Raw genomic sequence first — 13,367 nt, 5'->3', positions numbered from 1 at the left:
TCATAAAGAGGATGTAGCCCCTTTTGGCAGAGCCTGAATGATGAAATAAGGAAGGAGACTTTCTAAGCATATTTATCTCCATTCGTCTTCTTCAACCTTTCCTCTCTTTCCTCTTTCCGTCTTTTGTCCCTCACTCTCCCTTCACTCCAAAATCCCTCATGAAAGCGACGCAATCATCAGGCGGCTTTTGGTTTCCTGCATTCCAGCTCTACTCGTGAGAGACTGAGAGACTGTTTGTTGCTCCAAACCAAACACTCTCCCTCTCTGACACACACACACACACACAGTCATCATATGACAAGTCCATGCCAAGTCAAATGAGAATTTCTGAATTAAACCTCTATAAAGTGGCAATTTACCATTCCCTCTGGTGTCGACCATGATTACTGTATGTGACTGACAAACACAGTGACACCAGTCAATAAATTAAGACTATGCAATGTTTTGTTTTTGCACAACTTTCCCCTTTCAAATTAAAAGTTCAATTCATACAAAATAAAATGCACTCCTGCTCAATAAAATACAGTAGTATTGTGTCTCCAGCCTTGCTTGGTCTGGTATGACCATTAGGTTTTGGTGGCTAATGTTAGCAAAACATTAAGGCCACACAAAAAATTGAAATGTGATCGAAATCAATATTATCGAAATATCTAAATCACAGGAGCTGCAATTTTGTAATAAAGGTATAATGTGTCACAAAATAACAAATAACACAAATAATATTTTCCAAGTGTAAGGGAAGATGCTTGTTTGTTTCAGACCCCAGCAAAAATCACATTATCATCGTCTTTAAAATTTTTTTGGTGAAAGTTAAATGTAAAAAATACCATTCTAACTATAATTGTCACTCATATCACAAATCATCGCAATATATATATATATATGTATATATATATACATATATACATATATATATATATATATATATATATATATATATATATATATATATATATATATATATATATATATACACATATATATATATATATATATATATATATATATATATATCTTTGTCATATTATTCAGTCCTAGCAAAGATTAATTAATGTTAGCAAACTTTATAGAGATATTGAGCATGGACATAGTGTAAAAGTGAGCAGGGTGTGATACCACTCAGCCTTGTGGCCACTTTTTACTGGCGGTGCAACCAAAAAATCCCCAGCAGACCAAAAACTACTTCCCACATAGACCACCATTAAAAAAAACTGGTCTGTAAAACTGTTGACAGGACACCACCAACTGTAAACACCACTACTCTTCTTCTTATTTTCAATCCATTCAAGTTTTAAATGTATAAAACTTTCCCAGAGTCTGGAAAAGTCATTTTCATGTGCATGATGAGATTCCAATGTGAAGTCTATGGGCTGAGTGGGCTCACACATAAATGCTGTGGGTCACACAACACAGATGCAAACCTGGGAAGCTACAAAGTTTTTTTTTGGCTTATGTGCACTATCTTTGGTGGGAACATGAAACTATCTGTGAACAAAGCCAAGTTGAAGTTGAGATTTTTGCTTTAGCCCAGCCCAGTTCTGGATGATATAAAGATCAAGGCGAGGTAAAGTGTACACCATGTAAGTTGTAATGAAGCAGTAGGGGAAGTGGATAACTGTGGTATCTCCCCAGGCTCAAGGTTTTTAATTAATAACTTGGTGCTTAAATTATAAAACAATACATGCAATTACATTCTCACTACTATACTACCCTGAATTAGGCCTTTCTAACAGTCATGAAACTCCTCGTTCAAGACACTCACTCTTATACAGTCAGTAGGCTGAGTGATTGATGTTTTAAACAAGGGCAAAGTGGTCCTCAGGCATTTCACTGTTTGTCACTGACGTACTGCTGAAATTAATATGAAGTAGCTATTGCTGCTGCCCAGATTTCTCCTCGGGTATTTTAGCGTAGTGCTGTCATAGATATTACAAAGACACCTTCAAAATGCATAAAAATCCAGATTGAGTTTGAATTATTTGCCACAGTTTACACTTAGTTACCAGACAATGTGCTCAGACAGTGCAATCATATTTCTCATCATTTCTACAGCAGCTACTTGTTTCAAAAGTTAAATGGAACTCTCTTTTTCTCCGTTCCCGCTGCTACTCGTGTAGCCTACTGTGTGTACGGGAAATGGAAAAGTACCTGAGACACATGAAAATTCAGTTAGGAGTAGAAAAGCTTCCAGTTGCAGGCTTGTTTCTGTAGGCAGGGGAGGTAAAAGACATTCCACCGCCATAGGCCAGTTTCCACTTGGAAAGTCTGGGTAGCCACCCACTTCTCCCTCTGGTTGTGCAGCAGTTTATGCGCAGCTGTTGCCTTTAAGCAGCTCTGTAAAGACTGAGCGGGTACAAAATGGCATTCCAGCAGCTCTATTTGAGGTTAATAGTGCTGGCTATACTGGTAACACTGTTGGCACTTAGAGGTGAGCTCAATCTTGTTGTTCTCTTTTAGTTTTCTCCTGCTTTACCTTTGCTTTGCTTTGCTTTTAAAAAGGTTTTTTTTTTTTTAGTCCACATTCATCTGTCTTTCACCATCAGGTCTTATATTTGATGTCTTGATTTGTGTGATAACTAAAAGAACTAGCAGTTAAAAACATGATGCATGACATGTCAGAGTGTTTGTTCATAAACAACATGGAAAGGAAAAAAGAAAAGGGAGCCTGTCTATAAAAATGTTTGAAGACTAATGATTTTCTCTGTCATGGTCACACACACACGTAACCTAACTTTAAGTGAAGTGAACTTAGTGCACAGCACATATTTAAATGCAATTTGCTAAGTGTAGGTGTAGTCATTCATTCTAAACACTACATACATACACAGATTTTTTTTGAAAAGCAACATGATATTCACAATGAAAAAAATCAAGTTTCTGCACATTTGAAAGGGTAATTGAAAAATAGGGAAAGCTCATCAAACAAACAAAAATCTGTGAACTTATGCTTTAGAAGAACTGGCAGTAATGTGAAGTATACCTTATGTGTAATAAATGGGATAAACATGCCATAACAATGCGATGGGCCTCAACTGAGAAAAAGAAGGTTAAACTCATCTCAGAGAAAATTATTTGAATGCATCTGTACTTAATAACTACCTCCAACTACCCGGCCTGCAGTAAACCCAAAATCTGTTGCACAATGTAAATCATGCAGATCAATACTTTCTTTTATATCTTGTTTTGGTAATCTGTCCTCTGATACCTCCAGCATCAGAAGTGTGCCATGGTTCTACTTCGGGAATACAGGTTTTTAATCTGTGTAGGCTACAACTTGTGTCAATACAGTTTTATAGTTGTGCAGATGATACCTTGCTATACATCTCTACGCCCTCCAATCACACTGAACAACAAATTATTAACAAAACTACCTTTGCCACCACTTAATCAGCTTTCTACCACGTGAGTTTCTTTCTCTACAATATTTAGCAGATGACGCCAGTACCACTTACAGGCTTAAATGTCTACAGCCATGCTAGCAGCTCTGTGAAGCCGTACTAACAGCCACTGTGTTGAGCTAAATACTGGCAAAAGAACGCTAACATGCTAATATGCTGATGTTTAGTAGGTATGTTTAACATGTGTTAAATGTGGTTTAGCATGTTAGCATGATGATATTTTTCTGAACACTAAGCACAGATATTGCTTTGATGTCATGGCAAACCATCCAACAGCTGCTGAGATATTTCAGTCTGGACCAATCTTTACCTTTGGGGGGGGGGGGGTGCCATTTTATCCGTTCACTGATATTATGTAATATGTATTATTATGGTAATGAATGCATTAAATTGCACTGATAAGCTGATAAATGCATCGTTACAGACATCAGGAGGTTCACTCATTTCAAATAATGGCTGTGGGAGAATAGACTGATAAACACCCCATGCAAAAACTGTGGATAGAATGACTGAAACGGCACATTGTGGACAGACTGTTCTAGTAATGAGAAAGTCAGTAGGAATTTTCTGTTCATAGTTCATTTGCAACACAAAAGAAGAGAAAAGAAAGGAGAAAAAAAAAACACACATGCAAGCAATTTTCTCCAACTGTGTACTTCCACATTTAACCACACAGTGAAAATGTTGTGTGCTCAAGCTAAGACAGAGTCTGCCTTAAGATATGGACTGGATTTCTGAGGTATCTGGTATTCTAAGGTAGATTTGTCTTCAAAAAAAGAAAAAAAAAGGAATTAAAAAAAAAAGAATAAAAAAAAAAAGCCACAAGTATAAAAGGTCATCTGACTGAACTGGTAGTGTGCAGCAAAGAACAGGATACCTCATTAGTGCCATTCATCTATGTAACTATCCCTCAGACACAGTGTAGAACCAGGGCTCCAGTGGGAGGGAACAGTAGCAGAGAGAAAGTCTTTGCAGCAAATATATTTACATGAAAACTGGACAGATGCAATAAATCCCTGGATGCAAGTTGGCAACTGTTCATTTAACTCTGTTCCTGGCTCCTCTTTGAAATTTGCATCTATTATAAAGACTAAAGATAAAGATAAAGATAAAGCTAAATAAACATAAATTCATCCAGAAAACTGGTTTAGTAAGTGTAAAATTACTAAAAACTAATCAGAAAATCTGCAGCAGTGCAAGCAGACTTTGATGTAATTTTGACTAAGAAATTGAAGCTATAAGTTTGACAAACCAGCTATAAATACGAAGCATTAAATATCTTATACAAATATAGAGTTGATTGACCATTAAACATCAGCTTCAGCTGTATTCTGTTTGTCCATAACTGACAAAAACCTGCAATTTAAACTGAACAGAAACATTGTGTGTGGCTGTTTTAGAGATAAATGACAGCTGATTAACTTATCTGTTGTGGCGAATGGTGTTCACACTGCAGCTCATTGCCTCTCTTTTGTCTCACCTTTACAGATGTAGATGGTGACAGCAGCTTGAACAAGATCTTTAGGAAAAGAGATGGTAACGTACTTAGCCAACGGTGTTGTCGTAACAAGTGTTATTAAAAACCCCCTTTCATTATTTTCCCCATTGTGCTTCCATCCAGTGGCAGGACCTGGTACTACCCGATCAAAGTCCTCTGTTGCTGTCCCTCCTTCCAAGGCTCAAGAGTTCCTGGCAAAGCTGAGCAGAACCAAGAGGAACATTTGGGATCGCAGCAGACCAGATGTACAGCAGTGGATTATGCAGTTTATGTACATGGGGTTTGATGAACAGGTGAGTTGTGTCTGTTACAGGAGAGTTCAGTGTTTCTCTGAACTCCTGAAACCAAACAAAAACACACATCGACATCCAGTGAAGCTGTCAACATGACAGATATTCTGCGAAATAAAACTCCAACTGCAACAAGAAAATATGAGGAAAAACCCTTTACATGAAGCTTTGAGAAATAAGCACACAAACTGCAGAGAAATACAAACACGAACTTAAGTTTAGTTTGACTGCCTAAAAATTGTTCATATTTTGTGTCAATCAAAATCCATTTGGGGGGGGGGGGGGGGGGGGTGTTGCACTTGTAACCACACCCAACAGTGATGTCACAGTGTACTAACACACCCTGGAGTACACATCAACATCACTACAACAGGGTAAAATGTTAAACCACCAAAGGTCAGCAAGAGCAAGACTTCCCACTGGTGTTAAATTACTAACAAAATCTGATGACAGGTGCCAGGTTGTTTGCTTATGTTGCCAGGCCTCTATCAATTTAATTTTATCAAACCACATTTTCACAGCCCAGATTAAACACATTTTAGTCTTAACTCTTGATTAATAATACCTGAAGATGATTTTTAACTTTGACGTTCACTATTGCTTATTTAATTAATTTCATTTTCAGGGGCTTTAAACCTGACACAAAAAGCAGAAAAACACAAACACACAAAACACACAATAAAAACTTTTGTCATCTGGATCTTTATATATCTCCGATATTTAGAGGACAAAAATGTGGAGTAACAAAAGTGGAGTAAAGTAGTCTGGACTGATATCTAAAAGATCTTTTCTAAAAAATTTCATATTGTCAAAATGTTGCTGAATGAATAAACATTGAACAGGGTAAACAGCAGTACATAAATTTCACCTCACACACTCACACACACATAACCCCACTTACAGAGCTAGTGTCAGTTTTCTTTCACACCAATGACTGTCATGTAGAACTCACCAGGGACAGCAAGGAATGGAGGGAACAGATAATAAGGGCAGCAAAGTGGACAAAATAACCCCCTACCTCCACTATATTTGACAGCATTTGTTTCAGCCAGTATAGCAGTATCGCTCAAACAGCCCAATGCATGACACCTTGTGCTTATGCCATTTGCTGTTGCTTCCTTAAAAGGCCAAAGCTGTCAAAGCATTGGCCTTTTCAATGTTTGCCTTTCATGCATGTCTATTTGCCACAGCTGTGCCCGCTGACAGTCTCAGTGGGCACCTTATCAGCTGCCTCTGTGTCCATTAGCTTGAGATTTGTTGAAGCTGAGTTTTCCTAACGAGTCACGTCTGTGGTGTTTTTCCATCCCCAGAGGCTGGAGACTGACCTGTCATACTGGATGGACCAAGCACGCTCCAGTGACCAAGGGCGTCAGCATCACTATGATGAAAATTCCCCCATCGGCCCACGTGACCCTAGTTCCTACAGACACGGGGCGAACGTCAACTACGACTACTACTAACTCCAGGCATACACAAACACAGGCCAGTGCTTCTGTGAACTGTCAAAGGTGTTCGTTTCTTCACATCAGTCAGTCTTGTGCCTTCTTTTCACCTGTGATAGTTTGTTAGTCTTACACCTGCCACATCTCTTTATCTTTATTTTTTACACCAATCATTGTAAACCATTCTCAGCTCTTTCTCTCCATCCCTACATATTAAACATAAAAATGAACAACTTTGCTCTTGTCTGGCACAACTGTAAATAAAGATGCAACTCCATAGTGCCTGAATCTCCTGCTTTTTTGCTTTAACTACACAACAGGTGCAGAAATGTGCCCCTCTCTCTCTCTCTCTCTCTCACACACACACACACACACACAAATAATATCTTCTTCTCTAATTATATAATACGCAAAATATTGGAAATATTTTATTAAAATAGCATCTTCACCTGAAATTGATAATGCACATCTTGAAATGAGAATTTCACAAAGTAGAACACGATGAAGTCCTGATAAACACATAATGATGCTGTAACAGTCTTTCTAGAGGATTTGCCCAGTCCTGCAGAGCGCTGCATGAGCAGCCAACAGGGTGCTGGCATGCCACTGATAAGGGACAAAACATCCAGTGGAAAAAAGAGTCAGGTAGCCAATCTCTGGAGACAAAACACCATGAAACTGATTAACACAAAGCACTGTGAGATTCTCATATCTGCAATTTAAATAGCAAAAGCACAAATTCACAAAAAATGGCTGGGCTTCAGATTTTTCAGTTTTTGATTCAGGCTTGTCCATCCAACACGCAAAGCTGTGGCTAGGAAACCCTGACCCCACAGTGCAGCTGCAGCTCCAACACAAGGCAACACTATCTTTTTTTTTTTTTAAAGAGACTCAAAAGTTGTCTCTGCTTCTCAAAGAAAGACACCATATCCCAGAGTGCTCTGCTCAACAGTATATTTAAGAGAGTTGCTCTTCAAGGGTCCTCCGAGGAGTGTTAACATCCTTCTCTGTTGTCGGAGAGTCTGTGGTGGGAAAGACGACCTCAGTTGTGTCTGGGTCTTCCTTTCTTCATGCGGGCGGCTTTAGGTTTGGGGATGTACTGGTTGTTGGCCTGGTGCTCAAGTTCTCTGCTGAAGTACTGGATAGTTTTGTTCAAGCCCTCCTCCAGCGGCACCTGTTAACACAGAATACATCACATCTTTAACAAACCACTCCAAAATTAAATAAATACACTACACACTACACATATGTTCATATATTGACTGGATGAGAACACGTCAGATATTGGCTATAAATATCTATAAACAGTCATGTAGTCTAATGCTAATGATGGCTTGATGCAGACTGCAGTCAAACAGCTGCTAATGTTTTTAATATAAATTCATTGATCGTCTATTGATTTTATGTATATGAGCTTCCCATGGCATTCAATTACTGGATTGGGCAAATCTCAAAATAAATAATTTATGTATGTTTAATACATGTTTCAGTGGAGAGTTTCACTGATATATGATGGCCTTCAAAGTGGATAAACCGAAAACCTTTCATCTTTTAGCATGGAAAGTTCTTCTTGGAAATATATCATACTATCAAACATATCAAATTTAAGTGATAATTCAACATTTGTTCTTTTTCTCCCTAAAAGTTAAAATATAGTGGCTCATTTTTTCCAAAATTTGTCTCAATGTTAAATCTGATACTTAAATTTATAGACTTTGTTGCAGTAAAAAAAACAAATGCATTACAGTTTGTGAGCATTTCAGTCTGTTGTGTGTCACACATACCACCGGCTCCCAGCCAAGCATCATCTTGGCTTTTCGGATGTCAGGTCTTCGCCTCTGTGGGTCGTCTTGAGCCTCCGGAAGGAATTGGATCTGACTACGGCTCACTGTGAGGGTGCATATCAACAATCACATAATGCATGAGGAAGGGGAGGTTGAGGCTGAAATTTGCCTTAGCCTGTAAACACACTCTGATGAGGCAACACATACACAATAAAGTGTTTCATGCCACTGGAACTGGATGTACTACTACAGCTGAGATGCATCTCCTCAAAACTTAAGAACAGTACATGCTCTGGTTATGGAGACACCACACAGGGACCAAAACAACAGCAGTTGGTCAACATGTGCTGCATGAGCTTTTCCCCCACCTGTTTTCCACAGCCAGCAGAGACTCATGACAGAAAACATACTAGAGCAAACTGAATAATCTTTAATTGCCTTGTTATGGCAATACAGATTTAGATTTAGTGATCTAGGAAAGCCATTTCCAGAGCAAATGTTCTTCTTGAAGCCTTTGTCATTCTCACAGTGAATGACAAATGTGTGTTTACATTGTAATGACTGGTCAGCACAGCCTGATAATTAAAGGCACATCCATTCCGACAGCAATAGATGGGTTAAATCCTACACTTAAACAGATTTCTGTGATAAGAATTTTGAGTCACACACAATGATCGCTCTAAGACCTTACCAACAAGACTTTTGATAAGACGAGCAAACTCCAATATGGTGTGTTCCTCTGGGTTCCCCTACAAACAGATACATAGACTTTGTTCACATCAATGTCCAGCAAGAGACAGACAAATATACTGACTCTCTGGTAAACTGTCTGCTTTTCTGGAATTCATTTTCTATTTCAGTTTGTTGGACACAGCTGGGTAAGATGAACTCACCAGATTGACTGGACTGCTGATGTTACTGTTCATCAGCAAAACCAGGCCATTCACCAGGTCACTGGAAAACAAATTAAACACAGAAGGAGAGATATTTAATATGGATTCTCTTCTTTTAAATTACACTCTGTAGCTTTGCTTTGTATGAGGGGCACCGCATGTGCCTGAATTTCACATGTAGAGATTTGTTTATGAGAACATAACATATATTGTGCATAGAGACAATACAAGTTTCTTAGCTGACTCACAAGTGTTTGTACATAGCTTTCCTATTAAAACACATCAACAACATATTCCAGGGCCAGGTGAGAAGTGGCAGCCTCAGCCTACTGTCTTCATCTCCTCCGGCATAATGCACAACATTATAAACATTATGAGCTGTTCTTTCAGTGTTGTTAATTAGAAAAAAATATAGCCTGTAATGAGGTTTGCCGTTTTTTTTTTTTTTTTTTTAAATCTTATTGAGTCGTGCACACAACTATACCAGTCAACTTGGCTTTAAATGACACCATAAGTCAATATAAACCAGAACCAGAAAGCAGCAGACACACTGTTAAACAATACCAGTAAGAGCCCAAAAATAAGGAAAACCAATTCACAGATTATTCATAATTACATTTTTAGACCTTAATGTCTTTCCCAACTTTTATAACACAAGCTGCACAAAGGCATTAGACCTTGACATTACCAGGCACTGCAGACAGATATGACATCTACCACAGGTTGGAGAATAGTGGATGCTGGTTTACTATAAAAATCTAATTCAGAAGACTGCACCACATCCACATCAGTTGGCTCTACTTTCTCCCATATGTCGAATTTGCATTTATGCATATGTATTTTGTCCATCCCATTTAAATCAGTGAGGGGTCGACTAAAAATTCAAAATATATCTCAATGTAACGCAATACAAATCAACACCACCACAAACTTCAGCCTGAACTGAAAATGTTTTAATGACAAACCATAACAGATAAACATAGCACATCGTACAGATGACAGACAGATCTGTAGTGCTGCCATCTTGTCTGTTCAGAAGATTTTGTAGGAAATGAGTTTATCCACTTTGCAGAGGTTAGTGGGGTAGTTTAAGTTCAGGATGTGCATAAGTATACCCATGACAATAAACACATCTCCTCTAGTTCTACAAATGTTTTACAAAAAATTGAATCCACACCAAGAGGCTGATGTTGCTTTACTGCAGAGGTTTTCAAACTGTGAGGGAAGGGGTGGAAGGGCAAGTGCAGAGGTAAAGATGTGAGACAAAAGTACTGTGTAAGATGAATGGGACAGGTGTGTGCTGGTGTTCTGAAAATGAATGGCAGTCAGTGCGCGAGTAAATACAGTCAGCAAATATAGCAGCAGCTTTGGCAGTGCGCACGCACACACACACAGTTTTGGAGGTAATAATGTATCTGAAATAGTGGCAAACAGAAGTGATTTTTGATACTAAAAGCATTGGAGCCTGCGGCCTCAAGGTATGATTTGTAAAGAAAAGCTAGCTGATAACATACGACCCGTGCACCAAACACAGAGCGGAGGCATTTCAAGGAGAAAGGAGTGGTGGAGAAGTTTAGTTAAATGAACCTGAAGGCAACTGAGGCCTCATAACAAGTTACACTACAGATACATTACAAGTGCAGAAGAGGCCTCTACCCTTGTAGAGTCATTCACAACAACGGATATTCATTGGGAAAAGTTTAAGATATAGTTAAGACGGAAACAGTATAGTGAGTCGGATGTCTAATGTAACACATATCAACAGCTTCTATCAGCTTCTTAATTGGTGCATAGACAATAAGAATGAAAGATTTTCTTACTTGCCACTGCTAACTCGTAATGCTTAGGAAGACAGGACGGTTGAAGTAATTTTCTAATGTGCAAGTACAGTTTTTCAACACACATCTGTGCATGTGTATAATAATGCATTCAATATCATAACTGATCTCAGAATGTTGGAAACTGAGTCAAGCACTGAGCTTGACAGGCACCGCTAATAGTCAGGCGAGCGTCCAGGGACAATAGCCTACTGTGGCCATAGGTAAATTACATGATAGATGCAAACAGGAAAAATCTGACCCTATGTGTGACAGAACGCTGTTCTTTGGCTTTAACTGGTCGACCACCGCTTGCTTTGCTTGATGTCATGCCACTGGCACAGACTGAAGAGAAGAATGATGCACTTGGGGGAACATGATGAAACAAGTTTAAATAAGTTAGAGTTCCTCATCTTACCTTACATATTGGAAGGCTCTTGTTTGGGAACCGGTACCATAAACCTAGAACAACAACAACAGGACACTGATGATGATACTAATAATGATAATAATAATGATACTAATAAACCATATTCTAAATATTAAATATAATTCTAATGAATGACACCTGGATCCAGATTAAAGTTATTTAAGTTTCCAACATTTCACTTGAAACAATGTTCCATTAAAGAAGGTTTAAACATGGTTTTTCATATACTTTCATACAATCAAGATTCACAGCTCAACAGTAATCAGGAATCATCTGACTGAGGCTGGTAAGTGCATCCTCAAAATGGTAGAAGTGAAAACAAAGAGCCTGGTGTGATCAGAGGTCTGTCTCAACACGGTGAAAAACACATGATCAATAGAAAGCTAAAAAATGCGTACAGTGAGAGGTTCTCCCTGTAGGGCCTGCAGGATGAAGTTGCTAACAACACGTCCATCATTCATGTGCATTCGGGAGCCAAACGTATTGAAGATTCTCGCCACTCTCACCTCAACTCCTTCCTGTAAGCAAAGAAGAAAGTGGGTAACTCATCAATACTTCTCAAGCCCTGCGGTGCCTTGGTTTTAATGTTTTTAATGATTTCATTACTTGTTTATCATCCTGCATTTTACTCTGTTGTTTTATCATAAAGCTCATTGTTCATTTTATATACTATAATTATTCATTAGGAAATATATGAAACCCGTATTCCTGGTGAAAAATTTATGATTTGTACTGTTGACTTGTACAAATTACCTGGTCGACAATTCCTATAGTGCTCCAAACTACAAATGTGCAGTAAGGAGTCCCATCACAACAGAGATTCAGCAGCATGTATGAAACTCTCGCTGTTTGCTACCTAAATATACCAGAAACTACACATGCATTATTGCTCATGATATTAGATATTAGATGCCTTCAATATCAAAACTCTTTTTAAACTTTTTATCATGTTTTCACTTCTCAAGTCTTTTTTTTTTATTTTTATTTATTTATTTATGCCTTTATTATAGCTTAGTGGAGACTGACAGGAAAGGGGGTAGAGAGAGGGGAATGACATGCAGGAAAGAGTCGGACCAGTCGGGAGTCGAACCGATGACTGCCTGCTAAGAGCGTCTTACGCTCAACATGGTACGCGCCCTAACCACTCGACTACCGGGCCACCCCACTTCTCAAGTCTTGATGTCTTTTCAAACTAAAATGATCAGTCAGCCTTCCCTATTAAAAACTATAGCAGCTGTCAGCAAGTTTCTCTAAATGGTAGAAGGGTACTGTACATTTTTCTCCCATCAGTTTTACAATCCTGTATTTTACAGTCATGCTAACTTTGCAACTTATGTGACTTTTATTTGATCTTTAGGTTGCCTTTTAGCATCTAGTCTGGGACAATGTGGGAGCATTGATGAAAATGAGCAAGCAACTGTGGCCTATTTTACTGTTTTTACCCCTCTAGAGCTATGAATGGGCATTTCTCTACAGAACATCAACTAGTCTATATTTTGTAGGGCATAGCAATAATGTTGTGTCATATGCTGCCTTTCTTGGAAAGCATTTCCTACATAAAGTAGGTCATTAAGTGTTACAGTAATATTATTTTTCTTTGCATGTGAAACAGAATTTGCAGCATTTTGTGCAAATGTATCAAAAGAAATTAAATTGACAGTTTGGCAAAATATTCTCCAGGTAAGTATGAGACTAGGCTCTCCCTACATACAGAACATACACACTCTCCAACAAAAAATGAATAAGTGAGGCCAACAACATCATGAAACGACACACTGATCCCACAGATCAGAAAACTCTCCCTTTTTAAAAATC

At 38.4% G+C, this 13,367-nt stretch overlaps 2 protein-coding genes across 2 annotated transcripts in view; one reads left to right on the top strand and one right to left on the bottom strand.

Annotated features, from left to right (window-relative positions):
• The first annotated feature begins 2,239 nt into the window (after nt 1-2,239).
• Nucleotides 2,240-6,910, top strand: ecrg4a (ECRG4 augurin precursor a). Its single transcript, XM_071477544.1, has 4 exons — nt 2,240-2,428; nt 4,887-4,934; nt 5,020-5,189; nt 6,497-6,910. Exons 1-4 carry the CDS (start codon nt 2,359-2,361, stop codon nt 6,644-6,646), a joined length of 438 nt encoding a protein of 145 aa, XP_071333645.1. The 5' UTR covers nt 2,240-2,358; the 3' UTR covers nt 6,647-6,910.
• Nucleotides 6,911-7,043: 133 nt separating this feature from the next.
• Nucleotides 7,044-13,367, bottom strand: part of uxs1 (UDP-glucuronate decarboxylase 1) — a 28,513-nt gene continuing 22,189 nt past the window's right edge. Inside the window, exons 10-15 of the mRNA XM_071477541.1 lie at nt 11,951-12,070; nt 11,541-11,584; nt 9,306-9,366; nt 9,104-9,161; nt 8,413-8,516; nt 7,044-7,802 (exon numbers count right to left, since the gene is read on the bottom strand). Of these exons, the coding sequence (XP_071333642.1) occupies nt 7,671-7,802; nt 8,413-8,516; nt 9,104-9,161; nt 9,306-9,366; nt 11,541-11,584; nt 11,951-12,070 (519 nt within the window). The 3' untranslated portion in view covers nt 7,044-7,670. The remainder of the gene's footprint in view (nt 7,803-8,412; nt 8,517-9,103; nt 9,162-9,305; nt 9,367-11,540; nt 11,585-11,950; nt 12,071-13,367) is intronic.

The sequence above is a fragment of the Trachinotus anak genome, unplaced genomic scaffold (assembly GCF_046630095.1).
Source record: "Trachinotus anak isolate AG129_WGS33_773 ecotype Australia unplaced genomic scaffold, CSIRO_AGI_Tana_v1 ptg000001l, whole genome shotgun sequence".
NCBI classification, from domain to species: domain Eukaryota; kingdom Metazoa; phylum Chordata; class Actinopteri; order Carangiformes; family Carangidae; genus Trachinotus; species Trachinotus anak.
The sequence above is the reverse complement of the archived record's forward strand: the minus strand, read 5'-3'. Positions and strand labels throughout refer to the sequence as shown.